Source organism: Salvia splendens, chromosome 9 (assembly GCF_004379255.2).
Source record: "Salvia splendens isolate huo1 chromosome 9, SspV2, whole genome shotgun sequence".
Lineage (NCBI taxonomy): Eukaryota > Viridiplantae > Streptophyta > Magnoliopsida > Lamiales > Lamiaceae > Salvia > Salvia splendens.
Genome location: NC_056040.1, coordinates 3,488,720 through 3,514,123, shown reverse-complemented (window position 1 = coordinate 3,514,123; position 25,404 = coordinate 3,488,720). Strand labels below are relative to the sequence as shown.

Below are 25,404 nucleotides of genomic sequence, written 5' to 3'. Positions count from 1 at the left end.
ATTTTTATTTTCAGGAAATTATTTTAAAGTTACACACCCTAGTTGTAAGTTGTAACAATGCTGAAATTTATCTCCAAATAAGATAGTCCAAAATGAAACCAACACAAAATTCACTAGATATAGCCATTTAAGTCCTGACAGTCTGCATGGTCCATGTATTAAATCACCTATTATTTCGATTTATGAATCACACACATTTAATAAATCGACAGCAAGGTGACGGCATCTTATCATAAATCCATAAACCAAACATAAAAATAAAATAATCCTTCCGTCCCCTTTATAAGAGTTACTACTACATTTTTTTCATTTCGGTTCGATCCTATAATAAAAGTCATATTTATTTTTATTATAAATAATAAGTCTCAAATTTTAATAACTTAATTCACTCGCATTTTATTATAAAATTAATAGTATAAAAAAGTGAACTATATATTCGGCTAACTTTTTCAATTTATTATTTTTTATATTTCTTAAAACACGCACCAAATATGATTCATATTTTAAAGCATAGCAGCTGCATACACCCCGCTCTATAAATATACAAATCACTGTCACAACTATATTATATCGCTGATTATTATTCTTACACCGAAAATTTACCAAAATGGATAGAGATTAATTAAATTAAATACGAGCATATTTTATTTTAAACTACAATCTTCGTATATTTGACGAACAAAAGCAGAGATCTCCAAAATCGGGAGTCAAACTTACCTCCTAAACTAATTAATTCAGTTACTGTCTGAAACGACACTGTAGATGGATAATCAATCGTCAATCTACAATCCAAATCCCCAATTTCTCCCAATTTTCTCACAAAATTCCACACCCAAATTTTGGCGTTTCAGCAAATACCTCATGTGCACGCACCCACCCACCCTTCGTCATCATCATACAATATATTTTTCCTACCGACGACAAAGACAGGTTAATTTCATTATATATTCGCGGACAGACAACGTTAACAAATCGCCCACGCTTCTGAGCTAATGCTCTTCCATTGCCATTTCCTCTCACATCGTAAAAAATGGCGGAAAATGAGAGAGAAAATGGCGACGGATCTCAGATCCGCCACAAGAATAACAACGATGAGGAAATTGTGGTCGGAGACGATGATGAACCTGAGGTTAATTACAGAGGAATCAGAGCCATGCCTTATATCATTGGTACACTAATTAATTCTTTTATTGTTCTTCAATTGATTATGAAGATTAATTGTGTGTTTTGAATTTTGGATAGGGAATGAGACGTTTGAGAAGCTTGGAGCGTTGGGAACACTTGCTAATCTTCAGGTATACTTAACCACCGTTTTCAACATGTCGCGCGTTTCCGCAACCACGCTTCTTAGCATCTTCGGCGGCACCACCAACCTAGCCACTCTCCTCGGCGCTTTCTTCTCCGACACCTACTTCGGCCGCTACAAGACCCTCGGCTTCGGCTCCATCGCCTCCTTCCTGGTTCGTATTCATTTAAATCACGAATTTTGGTTAACATTCAGTTAGTTTATACTCAATCTTACTTCCTGGTTCGTATTCATTTAAATCACGAATTATGGGTAACTTTCAATCAATTATACTCACTATATCTGCAATTTAAAGTGTTATTTTAACTAAGTGCGAATTTTAAGATACGTGAAGAAAAATAGATGGAAAAAGTTAGTAGTGCGTATTCCATTTTGGATTGTTTTACCATTTGAGTCAATTTTTTCACACTCAACTGAATTTGATATTTTTTTAAATCTCATACTTAAAAGAAATGTCTTTACTATAGAAGATAAGAGGGTATATGAACTTTACAGTGAAATGTGATTGTAATTATTCAATTGAGTTTGGAGTCCATTTATCGAAAAAAATGCACTTCAAATCTTGGACGCTCCGAAATGGAAAATTTGAACTTATTTCGTGGACGGATGGAGTACAATATTAAAAAATTGAATACATCAATTACAAAATGACGTCTTTTGGTGAAAACTACCAGGGTCTGCTGGTGATAACGATGACGGCGGTGTTTAAGGGGCTGCACCCACCGCACTGCGCCCCAGAAGCGGTGCAGTGCGTGGGGGCGACGCCGTGGCAGATGGCGGTGCTGCTGCTGGGGTTCGGGCTGATGATCGTTGGCGCGGGCGCAATCCGGCCTTGCAACCTGGCATTCGGGGCGGACCAATTCAACCCGAAGACCGAGGCCGGGAAGAGGGGGATCGACAGCTTCTTCAACTGGTACTTCTTCACGCTGACGTTCGCGCAGATGGTGTCGGTGACGCTCGTCGTGTACGTGCAGTCCGACATCAGCTGGTCGATCGGGCTCGCGATCCCGACGCTCTTCATGCTCATCTCTTGCTTGTTGTTCTTCCTCGGGACTAAGATTTATGTGATAGTGAGGCCGGAGGGGAGTTTCCTCACCAGCTTGGCGCAGGTGGTGGCGGTCGCCGCAAAGAAGCGGCGGCTCAAGCGGCCGAAGCAGCCGTGGCTCAGCCTCTACAAGTACATGCCGCCCAAGTCCATTAACTCGAAGCTGCCCTATACCGATCAGTTCAGGTAAGTGTTTAATTTGCTTTGTTTTGTTTTGTTTTTCGTTAATTAACTTAATTAGGGGATATTATTAAATATGAGAATCAAATCTAACTTTTTCTTTTGGAATCTAAAAACTATAGTATGATGGAATAATAATATTGCGGAACTGGTCCCACATGTACCAACCCACACCACTAGTGCAAGCACCACCTACTACTAAATCAATAATTGGATGAATGTGTTTTCCTATCAATTAAAATAAAATAAATGCATGATATTTTCTGTAATCTTCTACTTCAAAATGTTGGTATTGTTAAAATATTATACCTAAAAATTAAATGATATAATACCATTAATCCGTTTACATCAGAACTCTAAGGTAAATCTTCCGACAAGAAAGATAGCAAGTTAAAAATTCCCATCCAATCTCACTTTTTAAAAGTGCTTAGCTAAAATCTTAACTTTCCACCACTCACTTTAGAAAATCATAGTCAATTTTTACTCTAAAAAAGTGAACACATCAGAAAGATTTAAAGATACATTTGTTTGAGATTCATCTATATGCGATGTCACAAAATAACATCACACACTACACATGTGTGTTGCTGAGATGCAATCTTCTTTAAGTAGATCACATTTAATCAATCCTTAAATACCACAACTTTATAATCAATTGATTTGGATAAACTTGAATCCTGTTTGCGTACTATTCCATCCGTTCGATAAAAATATGTTTAATTTTCATTTTCGGCACTCCCATTAAATATGGGCATTTCCATTTATGGAAAGTTATCCACAACTCATTAATTAAACATTAATAATAATGTGGATCATGTTGTCCATTAACACTACTTTAATTATATTTCTTATTTTCTCTTTTATTTTATCAATAGTGTATTAATTCACGTGTTATTTCAAAATGTACATATTTTTATGATAAAATGTATATATTTTTATGAAATGGATGGAGACATAAAATACTAGGGTTTAGCAAGGTTAAAAACAGTAATTGGAGTCAAACTCTAATAGTAAAAAAATCATAGAAGTAAAATTACAATTTTTGCAATTATTTTATCTGCATATAAAATGTATTTTTTATGGTGATTTATGAAACAAAATATTTTCTTATGTTTTCCTTTTTCGTTTTTATTTTTATAAAAAAATCTCGTTTTAATAATTACTAATAAAATTATGTAAACGGAATAAATTATTAGATTTTTTAAAAGTATTATAATTCAAATAACAAAATTTTATCATTTAAATAGCTATTATATTATTCTTTCATTAAATAAATAATTACATAATTGCCAACAGATTTCTGGACAAGGCGGCGATCATAACCGGCGGCGACGAGATGAACCCCGACGGCTCCGCGGCGAACCCGTGGCGCCTGTGCAGCCTGCAGCAAGTGGAGGAGATGAAGTGCGTGCTCCGCGTGATCCCAATCTGGGCCGCCGCCATCCTCTACCACGTCGGCGAGAAGCAGCAATACATCGTCTTCCAAGCCATGCAGTCCGACCGCCACCTCGGCCGCCTCGGCACCAAATTCCAAATCCCCCCCGCCACCTACAACATCTTCTCCATGCTCACCCTCACCCTCTTCGTCCCCCTCTACGACCGCGCCTTCGTCCCCCTCCTCCGCCGCCTCACCGGCAAACCCGGCGGCATCACCGTCCTCCAGCGCATCGGCGTCGGCATCTTCCTCACCGTCGTCGAGTCCCTCGTCGCCGCCCTCGTCGAGGACCGCCGCCGCGCCCTCGCCGCCGGGGACCGGCCGGTCGCCGGCGGCCACCGCGGCGCTGTGTCGTCGATGTCGGCGATGTGGCTGGTGCCGCAGCTGGTGCTGGCCGGCTTGGCCGAGTCGTTCTCGGCCATCGGGCAGGTGGAGTTTTTCTACAAGCAGTTCCCGGAGAATATGAGGAGCGTCGCGGGCGCGTTTTTCTTCCTGGGGTCCGCGGCGGCGAACTACGTGAACGGGCTGCTGATCACGGTGGTGCATCGGATGACGGAGGGGTCGGCGGCGGGGAACTGGCTGCCGGAGGATTTGAATCAGGGGAGGTTGGATTACTATTACTATCTCATTGCGGCGCTTTGTGCTTTGAATTTTGGGTATTTTGTGATGTGTGCGAGGTGGTATAATTATAAAGGGAGTGGGGAGAGTGGTGAGCATGAGATGAGTAACAAGGACATTATAGATATAGATTTGGATTCAAGAGTTGTGTGACAAGTTTTATTTTTGTATTTAGGGTGGATTAGATATTGAGATTGGTAAAAGGAAATGTTGTGAAATTGAAACTTTGTACCCATAGTTTCTAATCTCTGTCTACTTTTTGGTGTATGGTTAGTTTCCTATGAAATGCAAAAATTGGATCTTACGTGACAAGATTTAGTACGCAGACTAATTATCATATGACTATCAATCTAAGATTAAATTATGTGATTCAATATGATGAACCAAACATAATACAAATTTAATCTTGAGATATAATCTTGCAAACCGAACACCCACTATGTGGACTCGTAGGTCGTCAAACTAAACGGGATTGTGTAGTTCGGCGACCTATAGTGGACGTTTTTATTGAAGCCTCAAAAGTTATTCTAGAAGAAGAAGAGGTGGTTTATGGTGGTGAATTGGGATTTTTATCCCCCAAATTGTTGAGTTTTTATAGAACATTTGCAATAATTAAACCATACAATAAAGAAAAAAAAAAGGGGAAGAATGAAAAGAAACGCAAGAATTTCCCTACCCTGTTATTCCATTTACACAGAAAGCAATATTGAAGGTTTTTTTAGCACTGCCTCAGAAACAGAAGCACAAAAAACTAAACTCTTCCATGTTTATATGAACATTTACTTGTAACATTAGTATCTTAAATACTAAACACTTTTGCTTGGATGCAACAGCAAGCCTCGCCTCAAATCAAATCTCTACTTCAATTGCACCCATCCTCAATCTGCTTATACCGTGTACGACTGCTGAATCGTATCTATGTCGAGACCCTTCAGCCTCACCACGGACTCCACGTGCCCCTTCAGCGTATGCAGCTCCCTTAACCTGCACACGACGTTCCATCAACGTCGACAACGCCATTTTTTAGCATAAAATTGTAGAGCATTATTACCTAGCAATCTCGGCTCTCCTCTTTGCTTCCTCGGCCAACTGATTGAGTTCGGAGAAGTTGTTCGTTTCACTGAACAATTTGGTGTCGGGTACTTGTAGGCCGTGGAGAGTCCTCTGCGCATGCGCCCATTTCAACTCACGTTGCTCTTTCCCGAAATCCTTCTTCCTTGTGAAAGCAATCTGCAATACAGAAAAACCATAGAAAGAAAGTGAGAAATCAATCAGAAACATATATAGAGGTTGGAAGCAGGCTCACTCACCCTTTGCTCAAGAACAAGATCCCAAGCCCTTCCACTGAGGGCGTAACAGATCAAGAATTTGATGATATCGAGCGGGATGTAGAAGATGATGTTGTAGAGCCAGATCACACCTGCCCAGCCCCACCCAATCCCTTCAATCGCTGCGAAGCTCCAGTTTGCATATACCGCGATCAAAGTGGCAACCTGTTTTAGTCAAGTACGGATATCAAGGCGTTTCGAACAAATTGAATTGGAGGTAAAAGAGTTATGCTAACCAGTTGTGCAACCACAAACGCTGCCACGAGCAACAAACCGGGACGCTCAACATATGACCAGTTTCGGGATCTTGTAACGAATATCAGAGCCTGGCTGATAGTGCTCACTTGAAGGTATATTGCTGAAGCGAGCTTTTGGAAGTCGTCGGTTGCTGTCTTTTCGAGGGTCGACACTCCAAATACTCTCTGGCAATCAAGATCAGAAAAAACTATGTTCAGCAAGAGCAAGATATACATAGGCTTTAAAATTATGAAATGGATGCCAGTCAATCGTATCATCCCAAATACGACCCTAGACGAAATTTGCTAATTCAATATCAAAAATAGTGAAAAATACTATTATTGAAAATTTTTATAAGACTACAATTTTACTAGAGTTAAGATTTGAAATGATACATGAATTATAAAGAATCGATATGATTTTCGAAACTAAAAATTTTCGGTAAGATGTTCCCGGAGGCCGGATATTAATTCGAAATCGAGTAAGGGGTGTTACAAGTCCGGCTGTAAAGAATAAGCTCGGAGAATAGCTTCACAAAAGCTAAGCAGGCGAGATCAACATACCGGGAAGAAATCTGTTTTGTATGCTGCCCAAAAGAATATCACAGTCATCATTGCCAAGTAACCACCTAGAATGACTCCTGTTGCGAAAATCTCGGAAAGCTTCCAGCTGTCTGGAAGAGGCGATGGCTTCACTCGATCTTTCGATATGGTCATGATGGTACCTTCACCGTAAGCATTGCACCAGAAGTGTCAAGAGAAGCACTAAAAATATATGTGTGTGTAGAGAGAAAGAGAGAGGGAAGAGCAAACCATCATTGAGTATTGCAATGATAAGCACCATGAAAGGAGGAAAGTCGAATTCCCAAATCAGGGCTAACAACATGAAACCGAGCTGGTGCACAACGACAACAACAAAGAAGAGCAAAAAAATTGGAGGAAGACATCAGAGATAGGTTTAAGATGAAACAAAATAGTAGAAGGAATCTGACCAAAGAAGAATGGAGCATATATAACGTACCACAATACGGATTGTTATAGAAACAGCATAAATCTGCGAAGGACGGGAATGTGAAATAGGTTAGAATAGCCCACAAAACACAGAAATGGTTTTTTTGCTCCTTAGGTCATGACTTTGAACTCAAATGTCAGAACATCGAGGGTAGGGAGTACCGTGTAATTTTTCATCCTTTGGAAGATCGAACGACTAGTTAAAACAGCGCTAATAATGACACTGAGGCCAGGTTCCGTAAGTACAATATCAGAAGCACTGCGAGCTGCATCAGTCGCATCAGCAACAGCAATTCCAATATCGGCCTTCTTCAAAGCAGGAGCGTCGTTTACTCCATCACCAGTCATTCCACAAATGTGCTTCCTCGCTTGCAGCCGCTTCACTATTTCATATTTGTGCTCTGGCCAACATACAAAACCGGTAAGTGAGTAAATGAGATTTGGGTATACGCTGTTTAATATGATGAATGATCAAAAAATTTACCAGGGAAGACACCAGCAAAACCATCAGCTTTCTCTATGAGCTCATCGATAGGTAGAGAAGCAATTGATTCGTCTTTGTTCTGTCCCAGCAAAGCCGACGAAGGATACATGTTGGTTCCCATCCCCAATCTCCGTCCTGTTTCCTTTCCAATAGCAAGCTGATCCCCTATCAAAACATACCATCAAGCCATTATAATTCAAGAAAACGTGTCGAAAAATTCACAACTTGATAATAATCTTTTCATTGGATCCTCAGCATCGTAAATATAACTCTATTTTAACAAATAAAACAAGTCTTTATATTTCCATAAAGTTACAATAAGAAATTTACCTGTTATCATTTTAACATTCACTCCAAGATTTAAAGCCCTTCTTATAGTTTCCGCACTGTCGTGCCTGGGTGGATCAAAAAGAGGCATGAGACCAACGAACTGCCACGGGCCTCCAGGACTCTCTTTGGTTCCTTCAGGAACTTCCTGCAAGAATGAGCATCGGTTGCACCTCAAGCTACAGTAAAGCATTGTAGTTCAGTATATGCACAGATTACACGGAATGATGCAAATGCATACCTGGTATGCCACTGCAAGCGATCTTAAACCTCGTTCAGCAAACTTGTCGATCACAGTATGAACCCTTCTCTCTATTTCTGACTTGTTGTGTGCAAGGTGTAGAATCTGGAGTGGCGGAAATTAACATTTCCATCGTACGAAAACGAAAAACCAGATAAATAAGACAAGGATAGTACCTGCTCCGGTGCACCTTTACTGACCCTGTGCCATTTTCCTTCACCATCTATGTAAGTCAATGCTGTCCGTTTGTCAGTGGGATTAAAAGGAAGGAAGTGTACCTCTCGAATTCCAGCACGAGCCTGTTCATTACATAGTTTAAGTAGCTTGCAGCAACATTGAAACCAGTGTTTTTCATTACAGGACATGACAAGGAGTAAATATACCTCTTTCGGGTCAGCCAACATTCCAACTATAGCTGCATCTATCGCATCTTGATTTTCTGTTCGAGACGCTCGAGCAGCCATTAGAACAACCATATCTGAATCAACACCTTTGGTGAAAACCTATGCACAGAATTGACAGAGGACCAAAGTTTCAATCTTTTTAACATAGGACAATGAAGACATAATCGTTAAAGAAGGGTGAAGAATCACTGACCTCAATAAGATTCTTGTCAACAGTAAGCTTATTCAGAGTCAGAGTGCCGGTCTTATCGCTGCAAAGAACATCCATACCTGCCATCTCCTCTATAGCAGTCATTCTCTTTGTGATAGCTCCCTGCACGGACAAACTTCTCGTTACATACTGCAATCACTAGAGAAGCATTTAATCAACATTATGATCAGAATAACGCGGACCTGCTGAGCCAAACGATGAGAACCAATGGCCATTGTAACTGAAAGAACAGTCGGCATGGCAATCGGAATTCCACCAATCAGCAGTACCAGAAGATTGTCAATCCCGGGGCGATATTTCCTATGTTGAATAGGGTACATGACGATGATCTCTATAATCATCCCCACTGCAATAGAGCATATGCAAAAGTTTCCAATAGCAGTTAAAACCTGAGAGCACAAAAATAATTGAGAAATTCATATTTTCCAAAAAATACGTTGGGGGGATCTGGAATGACTATCGGCTACTAAAGAAACTCGCCTTCTGGAAGTGCCCGACTTGATTAGTAGAATCAACAAGGTGTGCTGCCTTCCCAAAAAAGGTGTGAACTCCAGTGGCAATAACAATAGCCTCAATCTCTCCCTGTTTGCAGGTGGATCCAGAGTAGACGCCATCCCCTGGCCCCTTCGTCACAGGAAGGGATTCACCCGTCAAAGCAGACTGCACAAGCACATCATTAATCCAGTTAAAGAGCAAAAGACTATCTCAGTATGAATGCTGAACACACACAAAGAGAGGGCACGCACCTGGTCGATTTTCAGTGGATCGCCGTCAAGCAAACGAGCATCAGCAGGAATGATATCTCCCAGTTTAATGCTGATGATATCACCAGGAACTAATATGGATGCCTCCTCCTCACTCCACCTTTCATCTCTCAGAACCTTCACAACCACCATCGATCAGATGACCTCGAAAATTACACAAATACGCATCAGAAAATCCGAAATAAGATAATAACAGACCTTGGCTTTTGGAGCAAGGCGAGCCATGAGAGCAGCTGCTGCATTTCCAGCATTGTTCTCCTCAAGAAAACTGATTGTTGAGTTTATCACAAGCAAAGTGATGATACCCACAAAGTCCTGCCAGTCCGGAGGCTTCCCCTGCCAAAATACAACAAGAATCAATGTTTCTCTCCAAAACACGAAAAGGAAGAAACGAACTAGGTAGACATCGAGTCCGAACCCCTCCATTTGCAAGGGCAATGGCCATGATAGCAGCAGCTTCCATAACCCATGAGAGAGGGTTCCACATAAACCCCAAAAACTTGAGGAATTTGCTTTCCTGGGGCAATATGAGAGTTAGATAATGACACATACAAAAACAAATCATTGATTCAAATGAAGAGAGGGAAACGCCAGCAGTCAAGGTTTAAACTTTTAACATTGAACAATATCTCATTTGGAGCTGAACATGTTGAAAAATGGAGGCAAAGAAAGAGGTTAAAAGCTCAATTAAGACCCAGAAGAGCTCGTGAACCACATTACTTCACAAGAATTAAATACACAAAGCAGATTAAAGTAGAAAACGAAAAAAAATGAATCTTTTAACAAAATCAGAATAGAAAGGAACGAAACAAAGATCAAAAGTTGCAGTGAGCATTCAAAAACCTTCTTCTCCTCAAGCTTGTTGTGTCCAAAAATGACCAATCTTTCCTCAGCAGCCTTGGTTGTGAGACCTGCTTTGGTGCATCTTAGATTCTCAAACACTTCCTCAATGGGTATGTTCTCCTGCAAACACACACACACACAGAGAAAACATTAGCCACAGCTTCAAACTAAAGAAGCTAGCACACTCCACAATCACCAAAATCTTGAATTCCAGCTATCAGATCCATTACCAAATCAACAGTTTCCTTCAACACAGCATCAAGAGCTTCAGGCTTCTCTCCCATCTTGAAAAACTGAAAACTTTCTTCTTTAACCAAAAACCCTCTTACAAATCAATAACTATCCAAGGACCACCATGAACAAGAGGTCTGTTGAAGCAGGCAAATTTGTTGGAAGTTGTGAAGCAGCCAAGATGATAAAAAAAACAACTCAAACTTGTGCAGAATAAGAAAACAATATTTCAAGAGAAACAATGAGGCTCACCCACCAACACCAAATCTTTGAAACCGCTGTTATCAGTTACAGTAGAGCATAACCTTTGTCTCTTTTATTTTGCACTTCCCATCATTATTTATATGTGAAAGAACAGGCTTTTCTTTTAAAAAAACAAAATATTTTTCACTTTCCTTATTTTGGTGGGTTAGCTTTTAGGTATTTGAACCATCAAGCATCAACAATTTTACATTACTTCAAAACATAAAGGTGAAAGCTTTTGATATATTTTTTTTGCTGATTTATGGTGAAAGATGGATTTAGGGATAAAGATTGAATCTTTATTGAATTTATGAGCAGCAGCAAACAAAACTGCACATGGGGCTCTGAAGTCTGAACCCAACTCGTTAATTTCCTCTGCTTTTTTAATTTTCATTTTTCCATTTCTTGGAATAATTCCATAAAATACTACTCCTAGATTGCATAATCTTAGTAAAGCAGCAATTAATAGGGCAATAACATAAATAATTAGAATTCTTTGTGGATCTCACTGTGTGTGTACTGTTACTGTAATTTTAAAATTGCAATTTGCAGCATAGAAATAGAACCATCGTTTCTGAGTTTTCTACTGCAGAAGAAATCAGTCATAGCTTATGTATTTTTTTTTAATAATCTTGCACCCTGAAAACATAGACTTCTTCACTGCTGTTCTGTCCCACGTCTCTCTTTCTCTCTCTTCATAGTTTTTCATACCAATATTTTTAAGGTGGTCCATTTTTTTCTGCTGGAAAGGGATGCCTGATTTATGGGAACCATGTTTTGGAGTGTGGTGTGCATGTCTATTATCTTTTCCTCGGAAACTTGGCACTTCAAAGAGTAAAAATAGTTTGATTTGGTTTGATTTGTTTGGTTTGGTTTGGTTTGGTTTGTTTGTAGACCAAGAAGTTGTTGAAATTAGTAGGGAATTTGATAAGCCATGTGTTTGACTAATATACTAATATAAATTTTATATTTTCTAATTAACATTTTATTGCTTCTGATGATTCCCCCGATAAAATTGCAATTTATATACTTACTAATATAAATTTAATTTATGTTGAAATTTTATACAAATAAATGATAGCTTTTCAAATGTTGGAGTGAATCTAAAATTTAACCTACAATAGATCACATTCGTGTCATCTTATCTATAAAGTCAATTTCAAACTATAACGCAAACGTACAACATGTTAATGTGTCTCGAATATCCACATATCCGAGTCAGATGCTGATTAACACATTAAATTATTCATGTGGCGGAGAGTTCATGCAGTCCATGCACAAATACGCAATCATCAAGGGTGCGTTCTAGTACTGAGCTCATAGTCCGACGTGCAATATCAAAAGGGAGAGAATATACATACTCCTTCCGTCTCAAGGTAGATGATCTATTTTTTTGGGCAGCATATATACAGTTTTATGAGTACTGTTTTGTGTGTTAAGTGAATAAAGATTAAAATAGAGATAAATGGAGTATATTTAATTTTTAATAATTATTTATTTTAATTATGATAAAGTGAACCCTAGCCATCTCACACAAATCAAGAGTTCAATTGAGATACATTTTCTAACTTTCAACTTTGGGTTCGAAAATATCAATGTCATTGCGCCGCACCACGTGTTTGTGACTATTAATGACTTACCACAACTCGTTGTTTGACATTTTCATGGAAACGTATCACAAATTCAAGATCACTCATAATTTTATTACTTGATACTCCCTTCGTCCCCAATTAATTGTCACTCTTTGACCGGGCACGGGTTTTAAGAAATGTAAAGAAAAGTTGGTTGCAAAAGTTAGTGGAATGTGAGATACACTTTTTTATATTGATTTTATAATAAAATGTGAGTAAAGTGAGTTAGTGGAATGTGAGACCAACTTATTATTTATGGTAAAAATGAAGTGTGACAATTATTGAGGGACGGACCGAAATGGAAAAGAGTGACAATTAACAGAAGACGGAGGAAGTACTTGATAGCATTAAATTAATCAGTTATTTTACTTCTCCTCCTTTTGTTAGGTGTTATAGGCTTAATTATAGCGTCTTCATTATTATTATTGTTATTATTTAATAAACTCTATTATCATTATTATATTTTATAAGGAAATACGATATTATCTTATTGGGACCGCCCATAGTGATTACTAGTAAGATCAAGTCATAATTAAATTCAAATACATCGAAAACTAGTACTACAACTGTTAAATACTCTTATGTGTCATTTTTTGTGTGTATATTTTGCTATAAAGAAAAAAGTTGCAAGATAATATGCGTGGAAACCCATATTTTGATTACAATTTTGTATCTATTTGTTTAATGCATTTAGAAAAACTCCTTTTAAAGAAGAAATAAGATGGGACCTAATCTAATTTCAGATAGATATACAATAGGCATACGTGCTCACCATTTATATTTTTTAGTGAGAGGGATTATATTTTTTGTTTTTATTTCATTTTTTCTGTATATTATTGAAAATGTATCCACGTCGTAGTTGAATTTTATCTTCAAATCGAAAGCAATTTTGTATTAATGTTTTTTACAGTATCAAACTGTTTTTTCTTCCATTGTCATATAAGCCAAAACTATTATGATTATTTTATAAATGATCAAGGCTATGTCACGTTTTATATTTTTACACAATTAGTTATGTACTCCTATTTTTGTGGCTATATGAACGACTCTAAATTTAAGTTCACTATAATCTAGATTTTATATAAATAGTTAACAAACCATTTATAGAAAATTGAAATGCATGAACTTAAATTTACATATTTCCTAATCGAAATGCATTACTTTATTGCTAGCTAGATTGAAGTTCTTTGTATGTAGGTAGGTTAGGTATGCATGAATATGGTTAATTGTTATATTTGACTTGCTATTTGCTTATAGTCGTTATACTTAATCTCAAATTAGCAAAATTAGTAGTTTGATGAGAGAAGGGTTAGCTTGTTCCAATTTACAAATGTTTCCTTTCTAACAGGTATTCAACTTAATTTTTCATTTAGGTGTATACAACATCAACTATTTCATCATGTTACTTTAAACAAGGTGGTGTCGAATGTAAGAAACAATAGAGTACATTGCATAATATAATTAGACAAACTCGGGACAAATATTTTTAGGGAAAATAAGGCAAAAGTGGAGGAATTATGCATTATGTATGATTATAAAATACAGTGACAAATTAAAAAATTTAATAATAAATCATAATCTTAAAAGCCATTAAATTATTACGGACAATAAAAACCGTATATTGGGTAATCGGTGTTGATCGCAAGAGGGCCCTAAATAACATATCTATACATTAAAATAAACTATTTTCATACGTATCAGAATCAGATGGATTTTTTAAGGGAAAAATAGCTTTGAAGAAAAAAAATAAGATGTAGTAAATCATACATGTAAAAAAGGCTCTTTTTAAGGGAAAATAAATATATAGATACTTCTCATGTAGTTTAAAAAATTTGGGACCCCTAGATTTGGTCTTTGGGGGCTCATGGACATGTCTTAATATATTTCATGTGTAACGAATTTCCAAAAGAAATAAAAATTAAACGAAATATGAAAACATTCACTACTTATATTGCATAAATACTTGTATAATTAACACATACCATACCTATCGCAACCCTATTTATTACTCATTTTTTTTTCAGATGGTTGGAAGCATAATAACCACAAAAAAGCATAAATTCCTCCTTATTTAATCCATATATACATATACTTTTCAAGGTTTGTAGTATTAAATAGTAGTATCAACTTATGAGCTATGATAGGTACTACAGTTGTTACATAGCTGCTTCATTAATACGTGCATTTATGAAATATTATACTCATAAAAATGATTTTTAATATTTGTGTGATATTAATAAAAACTACTATGAAGGATTGAATTATGCATATCCTATTTTCGACGACGACGTAAATAGGTGACTATGTGTATCATTCTATTATTTGCGAGTAATTAATGATTAAAAGTCCAATGTCAAATATCAAAAAGCTAATAAATTAAGAGTGAACTACGCAAAAGGTCCCTGAACTATGCCTTTTGCACACCAATGGTCCCTGAACTTTAAAAATATTGTGGGTAGTCCCTGAACTAAGGTGTAATCACATTTATGGTACTTTTTCACTATTAATCACAATTTTACACCCAAAATGCCCCCAAGGCATGAAGGGCATTTTGAGATTTTCATATCTAGGTACTGAATTTGATATTTTCTTTATCTCTTCCTCTAGTACTGAATATGATATATTCTTATAGTTTGAGTACCTAAAATGATATTATTCACTTCACTTTTTCAAACACTTTTAAAAAGTAAAAAATTAAAATAAAAAATAGTATGAAATTCTTAAATATATTAGTTATAAAAATTTAATTTAATTTTTATAAATAGCCCTACCATACCATTAAATATATTTATAAAATATATTTAATGGTATAACTAATATAAACAGTATAGGCTTGACTCTGACATCAATTCGCCTCCTCAGGCATATTTCTTTCCCTCATCCCTTCATCTCTTTTTTATATAAATAAATTAAGTTTAGTTAAAATAAAAATTTCTTAAATTACATGCACGCAAAATATGGATTTACATTTGTGAAATCATGTTCCTTCCTTGCCATCATTAGGTGATCTAAACACTAAAAAATTGTTAAGGACATTTTTAATGCAATTAGTATTTCTTTCAAGTTGCGTGTTTTAGGCAAACCTAATAACAAGTTTTATAGCTATAATACATATTATTATAAAACCTTAGTGTAAGAGATTAAATAGTATTCATATATCTATATTTATATATATGAATTGGATAATCCAATCTAAAAACCCTTACAAAATTCCAGGAGCATCTTTCATTAATATAAGTGTACATGGTTTAAAACAATATGTTGAGAGTAATTATTGTTATTATTCGAGTGCTGCAGTTTGTTCACCGCAGAATGATGCATGCTACATATATAATTAAATTAAAATTAAAAATTAAAACAAAAAATAGTATAAAATTCTTAAATATATTAGTTATACCATTAAATATATTTTATAAATATATTTAATGGTATGGTAGGGCTATTTATAAAAATTAAATTATTATAACTAATATATTTAAGAATTTCATACTATTTTTTGTTTTAATTTTTTACTCTCTAAAAGTGTTTGAAAAAGTGAAGTGAATAATATTATTTTAGGTACTCAAACTATAAGAATATATCATATTCAGTACTAGAGAAAGAGATAAAGAAAATATCAAATTCAGTACCTAGATATGAAAGTCTCAAAATGCCCTTCATGCCTTGGGGGCATTTTGGGTGTAAAATTGTGATTAATAGTGAAAAAGTACCATACATGTGATTACACCTTAGTTCATGGACTACCCATGATATTTTTAAAGTTCAGGGACCATTGGTGTGCAAAAGGCATAGTTCATGGACCATTTGCGTAGTTCACTCATAAATTAATGATGCATTTGACATTTAAAAAAAAATGAAAATTGAGTTTGTATTTTAGAAAAAGAATAAAAAGAACACCAAGCGCCCACCGTGGGGCTCGAACCCACGACCACAAGGTTAAGAGCCTTGCGCTCTACCAACTGAGCTAGACGGGCTTCTGTGTTAGCTTTCTCAGCGTAATCATCTTGGATGTTAGCAATTTTGGTAATGTATGTAACATCACTAAAATAAAAAAGTAATCGTATTTTTATTCTTTATCGTTTTCTATGCCGTATACTTTGATTTTTGAACCGTACTAATTTGCGGAGCTATTTAATTTTACACTGTTGCAACATTAAAAGGATTATATTGTGCACATTTGTTTGATGAGTACTCCCTCCATCCCCTATTAGGAGTCTCGTTTTTTGGTGGCACAGTTTTAAGAAGAGTTATGAGAATATAGGTCTCATTTGTATATACTAGTTTTAAATAAAATATGAGTAGAATAAGTTAGTGGAACGTGAGACCCTATGACTATTTAAGTTAAATGAGAACTGAGACTCCTATTTGCGGACGGACTAAAATGGAATAACGGGAATCCTATTCGCGGGCGGATGGAGTATTCAAACAACTTATTCTCCAGAGTATGAACTATTTCCTTTTTCGTCCGTCTCTGAAAAGTATAGACTTTATAATTTTGAAAAATTCAAACAACTTATTACCCCCTAAACATTATTTTATTTACAATTTATACCATTACAATAATGTGAACTCCACTCTCCAGTAACATTATTTCCACTACACTTTCTCTCTCTCTTATTTTTCCCGTTATTTATTAAAATCCGTGCCAAACTCATTGTTCATACTCTTTGGGAACGGAGTAGTATCTTTTTAAACGATAGATAGAGATTATATTTTCTAAAATTTATTCAAAAATACTCCATATTTTTAGATGGTTTAATAATTAAAAGGTATTTTTACATAGTAGTTTGCTTAAAATTTAAATATTCTATAAAAAATTAAAAATAAATTTGACATAGATTAACAATAATGTACATGATTCACATAGATTAACAATAATGCATATTTCGGAGGAAAATAATTAAAAAGAATAGTACTACTAGTATAGGAGAGACTAGAGAGTAAGGTTTCAACGTGTGAATAGTAACGAGTGCATATAGTCTTAACTCCTAAGTCCTACCGTTAACAATATGGTATAATTTCGGTGTGGGCCAACAACTAATAATTACTACTCCCTCCATCCGCCGTTAGGACTTATGTCCATCCGCCACAACTAATAATTACTACTCCCTCCATCCGCCGTTAGGACTTATGTCACGACCGCCCTTTAGGGTTAATAAATACGGACGATCGTGATTAAAAGAACTTAATAAACAGGCGTAGAAAAACTAGGGTTTCAACGAAGAGTTTGACCAATAATTAATATTTAAAGAAAAACGACCAAGGGTTTAACATTATCCAAAAGATATCTAGTTTTCAGATATCCAAATAATTAGGTTCAAAGCTAAGTAAATGATGAGTAAAAACAATGTCTCAGCGGAAACGTTCAAGAGTAAGAGTGATGTCATATGTGGAGACACAACGACACTCATAGTTCAAAGACAAGCAGAAAATTCTCCAATTTTACTTGCTCAACACCGCCAAATGCTCGTCGTCGCTCAACCTACACACAGGGAAAACACATGCAGGGCTAAGTACTATAAAATACTCACTGGACTCATGCCGAAAACAAGTTATCAAAATAATATTTATCATGCCAACCATAAGTAACCATCGGGGTTTAGTTTTAGAAAGGCCCGAGACACTCAAAATCATTCCCATTGTAAAATGGTCGACTGATCAGTCATTTTCCAATAGACGTTAACCATATCTGTACATACATGACATAGAATGTGGTTACAAACCAAGTCACTATACCGGCCAACCCATACGCTAGCACACGGTCTACCATAGGTGTACACTAATCAAAGTAGGGTTTGCAGCCCTACGAGGACCCGAATTCGATTTAAATAATAATGGCAAAAGCCATATCAGATAGGCACGTTAAAAATCAAATCACGGCATGATAAACATAGTTTCATTCTCATCGATAAAATATTTAGGACATTGTCCTTATTTAAAAGAGAGCCCACCTCGAGTGCTTAATCCGAAATTACTTTCTTTCCCTTGCGATCACGATTTCCTTGTGAGGTATCACCTTTAGGATTTAGATAATACATAAATCAACACACTTTTCAAATAATTAAATAAAATGCATGTACCCTAATTAAAGTTGTCTATCTCGTTTTCTCGGTTTTCGATTATTCGGCGGCCGCCCAAGGTGTCGCGTGCGACGCCGATCGGCCGTTTGCGCCCAAAGTTCTCCCGTTGGCTCCTCGTATTTTCCATCATAATATCGAGCATATTCGCAAAATTAATTAAGCGCATAGTTCAATTAATCATCGAAATTATTTCCCCTTGAAAATATATTTATTTCGGACTTGGGATAAATTATTCAACCTTCACATTATCCGAAAATTAATTAGATAATTCCCACGATTTATTTATCGGCCTAAGGATTTAATTAATTTGGACCAAGAATTAAAAAGTGGCCCACAACAAATCACTCACCTTCTCCTTAATATTTAAAAGGACCATCCTTATTTCTCCAATTAAAATTTAGGCCTAAACAAAATGAAAGAGTGGCCCAAAGCAAACAAACAAAAACCCTCCCTCTCGGTCAACAACTCTCTCTCTCTTTCACCATTCTAATTTCTCTCAACCCCCAAATCGAAACCTCCACCGAGAAACGAGGTGTTACAACTTAGGTGTCCCATTTCTTGGCGGCATGCGTTGAAATGTTAAGAAAAGTTGGTGGAAAAAAATTAGTAAAATATGAGTCCCATTTATATATATTAATTTTAAATAAAACGTCAGTGGAATGAGTTAGTGAAATGTGAGACCCTATTACCATTTATGGTAAAAGTGAATCGGAACTTCTATTCGCGAACGGAGGGAGTCCAAAATAACAAATAAATAGATGACAATAAAAATAACTTGATCTCATTTCCACAAATTTCCTGAAATTCTTTCTTGTGTCATATCCACAAAAAATCATGCATCTATAACATATATCCAATCAGCAAAAATCAACTATGGTGTTAAAAAAAGTGCACACTATATATACAACAAACATGATAAAAATGCGAAAACACAAACATATTATATATCTATATAGATTACATATCCTACCTGAAGGATGAAGCTCCTCCACTTGAGAAGCTTTGTGTTTTCAGGATGTTTGATTCGAGCAAGACGGGATCGCTTCGCTTCAAGTTAAGACGACGAGAAATACAGAGGCTTAATGTAATAGTTGATGGTGATGAAAACCTTTTAAACTACAACAGTTTGGCCAGAGAAGCCATCCTGCAGCAGCAGAGACCCATCTTTCATCAGGTTAACGCTTAAGCTCTTGAACCGTTCTCTTGAATATTGTCGCGACGCCTTTCTCCAGTCCGTTCCCGTCTTCATCATTGCAACAAACTCGTCATAGCTGATTCGGCCGTCCTGAAACAAGAGCGTTGATTGCTTAGCTTAGATTCATCAAAAGTAATCCAACACATGCTTATGTATTCTATATCACCTTGTCAGTGTCGACTTCTCGCATGATGTCATTGAGCACCTCAGCATCGGTCTCCCCTGATTCATCGGCCAAAGCTTCTCGTAGTTCGTCTAGTTCTATGTAACCGCTCCCGTCTTTGTCAAAGAACATGAATGCTCTGCGGATGTGTTCGTCGTTCTCCATCCTCTGTAAGTGGATGGTGACTGCAACGAACTCCCCGTAGTCCAATACTCCGTTTCCATCAACATCAGCCTATATGTATCATTCTGTTAGGCCTTGCTACCTAACAAGTTATACAATGTAGGACTGCACAAAAAGAGCATGATTATTACCACATCCATCAGCAACTTCATCTCAGCCTCAGCCAGCTGAGAACCAACTTTCCTTAAACCAGTTTTTAGCTCATCGAAAGTAACCTTCCCGTCGTTGTCGGTATCCATCAAAGCAAACATGTCTCTGATTACTTCCATCTCTTCAACGGATAAATGCTCTGCTATCACCTATTCAGTTATATGAAAAAAATCAACTGTTAAGATATAGTCATGACTCATGACCTCTCGTCTATACATTGAGACCGTTTCTTTGTGTACCAGTTCTATTCATTTACCAAAACCAATCTTTTTGTATACTTACCCTCAATGCTCTCTTCTTGAATCGATTCATGACAGAGAACTGCTTGAGTCTTGCCCTTACAACGTCTCCAAGTGGAACATTCGAAGCCTTCTTGGCGTTCTGTATCCACGGGTGATCTAACAAGACGATAAAGGAAAGAAGTATGGGTCAGAGCCGTCACATGAGCCAAATGCAGCAAAAAGATCACGTATAGTATACTCTCTCGTCTCCATTTCATAATAGGTTAACTATAGTTTATAGGGCAACTGAGTAGACTCTGGTACAGCTCAGCAGTGCCCAGTGGACACGAAACTAGTTACGAAAAACAGAACCAAACTCAACCTGATATAGGAGTATTTAGTTAGCTTACCACTAAACTGGAATTTCAGATTATCCAAAGGCCAGTTCTTAATTCTTACAACAAGTGTCAGTAAAGAAGGAGTATTAATGTTCCCAATTATACACTGGATATGATGAATAAATTATCTAGTGGTCTAATCTTGAATTAGTAAGTATATCTGGATTAGGTAGGTCACGCTATCGAAACAATAGAAAAAATTAGTAACATTTTAGATCTGAAAAATAGGGCTTTTTACTTTTGATCTGATTTCAAAAAATTTCTCCCCACAGCTCTAACCATGTCCCATGGACACACACTATCAGCTATCGGACAACTGAGGACTCGAGAACACAGACGATTCCATTGCTGCAATCCATAAAATCAGCAAAGTCCGTCCAAAAACACCATGATCACCATACAGGCTGTACATGGCTAAGCAGACTATCATCTGAAAACACTTCTCTTTTCTTTATTATTATTGCTCCTTTAACACTTGCTTTTCACATCCTAAGTCTTTTTTAGAAAGTTCACAGTTTTGCACGCTAAATGCATCTTTTCCTCTCTCATGTTCAAACAGTAATCGATTTGATACTCACCAAGAACTTGCTGGGCTGTCAGCCGCTTTTTGGGGTCCGGATTCAACATCCGTCTAACAAGACTCTTCGCACTCTCGGAAACTTGTGGCCATGGTTCCCTCTTAAAATCAATCACTCCTCTCAAGATTGACAGTGCAACACCTTGCTCGGTTTCTGGAGCACAGTTTCGGTGTAGATAAACTCAGTAAAACCAAGTTAAATCGATTGAAGATGGAGCAGAGGAAGAAGAGGTACCACCTGCCCAGAAAGGAGGAACTCCACATAACAAAATGTAAAGAATCACACCAGCACTCCAGATATCGACTTCGGGCCCATAATTTCTCTTCAGCACCTCCGGCGCCATGTAGTATGGACTTCCCACAATCTCAGAGAACTTTTCGCCTGTTTCAAATTCATTTCTTCATTAAAAAAAGAGATCAAGAGTTTATAGTAGAGAGATAAGCTTTAGCCTGATTCAATTTTATTTTTGATAGTTGGTATGAACTTTAGATTGTAGATAAACCATTCAATTACCAAACAGCATAATAAATTACCAGAAATCGATAGGAATTGAGTGAAAAAAGTTTACCATTACAGCCACAAAGCCAAAAAGAGAATTCAAAAATCACTGAAACAATCGAATTGTAGGGAAAATATCACACACCAAGCTCACTGGAGAGAAGAACACCAAAACCCCCAAATTGAAAGGGGGGAAATGAAAACAGCTTCGTGAATTTAGCGAATTTAATACCTAATTCTACAGAAGAAGAGGAAAGAGATTCTCTCACCAGGCTTGAAAAACACAGACAATCCAAAATCAATAGCCTTGAGAGCCGAATTCTCCTTCTTATTCGCGAATAGGAAGTTCTCCGGCTTCAAATCGCGATGCATAACCCCATGCTCGTGGCACATCCTGACCACCTCCGCGATCGTCCTGGCCACGCCGGCGGCGGCGCGCTCGCTGTAGTGACCGCGCGCCACTATCCGGTCGAACAGCTCCCCGCCCTCGCAGAGCTCCATGACGAGGTGCACGGCCTCGGCGTCCTCGTAGGTGGCGCGCAGCTTCACCACGCTGAGGTGGTCGGGGAGGCTCGACATGATGGCGACCTCGCGGCGCACGTCCTCGACGTCGACGGCGGTGCGCAGCTTCTTCTTCGAGATGGACTTGCAAGCGAGCGCCTCGCGCGTCTCACGGTCCGTGCAGAGGTAGGTCACTCCGAACTCGCCGCGGCCGAGCTCGCGGCCGAGGACGTACTTGTCGGAGATTTTGGCGCGCGGGATGAAGTCCTTGAGGACTCTCGCCGGAGACGGGGATTGGGCGTAGGGATTGGGGTGGCGCTCGCGCGCTTTTCGGTTGGCTTTGGGGGTGGAAGGGGTGGGGGTGGAGGGGGAGGCTTCGGGGGCTCGGATGCACGCGTTGCAGTTTCCCATGGCGGAGGAGGTTGTGGTGGCTCCGCCGTCAACGGTGGTGAGAGGAAGAAGAAGAGAGCATGGTGAAGAAGAAACGTGTTTAACTAGAAAACGCGGGTCAAATTGGATAAATATTTGGCATTTGAAAATAAGTACTATGCAATTTATTTCTTTTATTATTATTAGAGCATTACTCCTCAATCCTCATTATTATGTGATAAAAAGAATACAATAAAATATTTTTGTTTGAAGTGGTATTTTATTTTTGAACGGCGTGATTTTTCAAGTAAAAAAATGATCATGATGGATTATTATGATCCATCATGATCATAATAATTGATGGAATTGGCGCTAAAAGTCAACTTTTGTTTTTCATGATTGAAATGAAAACGGCAGAAAGTCATTTGAGACTAAATAAATTGTAATTATCGAGTCACTACCAACCACTTGCATGATTGGTTCAAACCCAATTGCATTTTTTGATTTTTTTATTGTCTTCTATGGTTTGTTCAAGTATTGTGTTTTTGAAATATTGTTGAATTAAGTTTATTAGGATTATTATAAATCTATTGAGATACCCTAATCTGTATTTATGTGTACATAAGTAGAGTTATCTAACCGCCATTATTTAAAATTCAGTTAATTGCATCATTTGAAATTCAGTTCATTAGTAAAATTATTTGTTTTTTGTTTTTTTCACTTTGGATTATGGTGAAATTTGCATGAATTTTGACCAAGTTCATTTTTGGTATGATGATTTTTTAAAATAAATGACGTTATTTTGTGATGGGTTGGAAAATATTTTTTTGTTTATGTCAAGTTTAAGACAAATCGTAAAATCGCCACATCGGGTAATTCAAATAATTAAAATGTTGAGTAAAATGATAAATTCAATCGCAATTTAACCAGTTTCATTTTTTCGTGGAGTCATTTTGGTCAATAAAACTACCTAATAAACCATTTTGAATTGGTCATAAATCTAAACGGCTAATTGTACTAGTACAGTTTTCTAAATTTAATACTTTTTTTTTTCTCCATTGTCGCAATTCATGTCGAATTTGTGAAGAATTGGCCATTGATGAAAGTCCACATGAAGTTGGTGAAGTCAAAAGAAGTGTATGAGACCGAAGAAAATGAAATATTGTCATTATCATCAACTATCAAAGAAGGTTGACCCCATAATTGCAATTAATAAAGAAGAATATATAAAATGAATATAATAATATGTTGTCGTTTTGGTATATTATAAGTTTATAACTTGGTCTGATCACATTTACGCGTGAACCCAAGAAAGTTCTCAAAATTTAATACTACTACTACTACAATTTGTATTTGTTAATTTTAGCATAATTGATTTGTTTGTTATCATCATATTATATTTTAGAGTGAACTACATAAAAAGTCTATGACATTTTCATTTGTGACACTGCAGGCTCATAACAAAAAAATAATATTGCCACAAGACTCTAACCTTAAACATAATCACATATCTTGTATTTGTAGCTAATTTTCGGACCAAAATACCCAAATGCCTTAAAGGGCATTTCAGTCATATTACCGCAACTTGCAGGCCTACTCTGCACACACCTACCAGACTTGCAGGCATTAGCCAGACACTTTTGTCAAATCACCTTTTTTGCGTCGAGTTAAGAGAATTGTAGAGCAATTACCTTATTTTCAGATTTTGGATTATTGAAATTAATTTGTTATAAATGGAAAAACAATACTACTCCTAAGTCAATCAGTATTACTATTATGTGACATTTTGTTGAAATTAAATAATGAATCCTATCTATATAGCTGAATAAATTTTATAAGATTCAATCTTAAAAAATTTATTAAACCCAGCGGTATAATATTTTGGAGACGGCGGTCCGATGTAGATGTGCGGGGGGTCGCGACAACATTCTCTATCTCCCTAGAATGATATACAACGGAGCTGTGGGTTTATTCCCTTGAAATGTTGGTCTCTTCGCTTTGTGGCGATTCAGTTAAGAAAAATCAGTTTGTTTAGTTTCATGTAATTGTAGTCTCGGGAGAAATGAGATGAATTACCGAAATAGCCCTCCAGAAGAATCGGAATCTGCATGGCCTCTGTTGTGCCATTGGTCAGCCGGCGTTTCTCCACCATCATTTGCCACTGCCATTGATTATTCTTGCTACTTCAAAATCAGCCGAAAAAATTATATTAAATCTAAGTATTAGTTGTGGTTGTACCATATACTGATATACTTTGATTTGGATTAAATGTGGTATATGATGTGATGAACCAAAATATGAGTTTATATATTCATTTTAATTTTCATAGTTAGAATCTTAATCAACACATACTTAATCACATAATTAATTCAAGACATGTATGCACAACATAAACAATACATTATATGTATACCTAAATATTTATTTGTAGGACAATTGCAAACATTATTAAACATAATGTTTTTCCACAATTTTTTTAAGCTAGGAGACATCAGAATTGAAAAATAGTCCACTTCATTTCATTTTTGCA

General features: G+C 36.9%; 3 protein-coding genes and 1 non-coding gene across 4 annotated transcripts; 1 reads left to right on the top strand and 3 right to left on the bottom strand.

Annotated features, from left to right (window-relative positions):
* The first annotated feature begins 800 nt into the window (after positions 1-800).
* Positions 801-4,851, top strand: LOC121747622 (protein NRT1/ PTR FAMILY 2.11-like). Its single transcript, XM_042141691.1, has 4 exons — positions 801-1,169; positions 1,243-1,460; positions 1,981-2,537; positions 3,828-4,851. The coding sequence occupies exons 1-4, from the start codon at positions 1,031-1,033 to the stop codon at positions 4,735-4,737; spliced, it is 1,824 nt and encodes a 607-aa protein (XP_041997625.1). The 5' UTR covers positions 801-1,030; the 3' UTR covers positions 4,738-4,851.
* A 382-nt stretch (positions 4,852-5,233) lies between these two features.
* On the bottom strand, positions 5,234-11,171 carry LOC121747863 (plasma membrane ATPase 3-like). The gene is made up of 22 exons (XM_042142004.1): positions 10,921-11,171; positions 10,664-10,801; positions 10,434-10,553; positions 10,009-10,107; positions 9,789-9,926; positions 9,573-9,707; positions 9,307-9,486; positions 9,009-9,215; positions 8,809-8,928; positions 8,595-8,714; positions 8,388-8,510; positions 8,212-8,316; positions 7,974-8,118; positions 7,644-7,808; positions 7,322-7,560; positions 7,170-7,202; positions 6,962-7,043; positions 6,713-6,873; positions 6,149-6,334; positions 5,895-6,077; positions 5,636-5,814; positions 5,234-5,568 (listed from the first exon to the last, which is right to left on the bottom strand). Exons 2-22 carry the CDS (start codon positions 10,715-10,717, stop codon positions 5,472-5,474), a joined length of 2,871 nt encoding a protein of 956 aa, XP_041997938.1. The 5' UTR covers positions 10,718-10,801; positions 10,921-11,171; the 3' UTR covers positions 5,234-5,471.
* A 5,268-nt stretch (positions 11,172-16,439) lies between these two features.
* Positions 16,440-16,512, bottom strand: TRNAK-CUU. The gene has a single exon. It is a non-coding gene; the product is annotated as a tRNA-Lys (tRNA).
* A 2,865-nt stretch (positions 16,513-19,377) lies between these two features.
* LOC121746568 (calcium-dependent protein kinase 10-like) lies at positions 19,378-23,001 on the bottom strand. The gene is made up of 7 exons (XM_042140458.1): positions 22,274-23,001; positions 21,744-21,887; positions 21,507-21,659; positions 20,592-20,707; positions 20,291-20,458; positions 19,980-20,210; positions 19,378-19,903 (listed from the first exon to the last, which is right to left on the bottom strand). Exons 1-7 carry the CDS (start codon positions 22,914-22,916, stop codon positions 19,730-19,732), a joined length of 1,629 nt encoding a protein of 542 aa, XP_041996392.1. The 5' UTR covers positions 22,917-23,001; the 3' UTR covers positions 19,378-19,729.
* Between the last annotated feature and the right edge of the window lie 2,403 nt (positions 23,002-25,404).

Coding starts and splice junctions, on each gene's coding strand:
- LOC121747622 (XM_042141691.1), top strand. CDS start 1,031: ATGGCGGAAAATGAGAGAGAAAATGGCGACGGATCTCAGATCCGCCAC. Junction 1,170..1,242: donor AGCCATGCCTTATATCATTG/GTACACTAATTA, acceptor AATTTTGGATAG/GGAATGAGACGTTTGAGAAG. Junction 1,461..1,980: donor GCTCCATCGCCTCCTTCCTG/GTTCGTATTCAT, acceptor GAAAACTACCAG/GGTCTGCTGGTGATAACGAT.
- LOC121747863 (XM_042142004.1), bottom strand. CDS start 10,717: ATGGGAGAGAAGCCTGAAGCTCTTGATGCTGTGTTGAAGGAAACTGTT. Junction 9,708..9,788: donor GCCTTGCTCCAAAAGCCAAG/GTCTGTTATTAT, acceptor GTGGTTGTGAAG/GTTCTGAGAGATGAAAGGTG. Junction 8,317..8,387: donor GTAAAGGTGCACCGGAGCAG/GTACTATCCTTG, acceptor CCGCCACTCCAG/ATTCTACACCTTGCACACAA.
- LOC121746568 (XM_042140458.1), bottom strand. CDS start 22,916: ATGGGAAACTGCAACGCGTGCATCCGAGCCCCCGAAGCCTCCCCCTCC. Junction 20,459..20,591: donor TCAAGAAGAGAGCATTGAGG/GTAAGTATACAA, acceptor ATAACTGAATAG/GTGATAGCAGAGCATTTATC. Junction 19,904..19,979: donor GAGAAGTCGACACTGACAAG/GTGATATAGAAT, acceptor CTCTTGTTTCAG/GACGGCCGAATCAGCTATGA.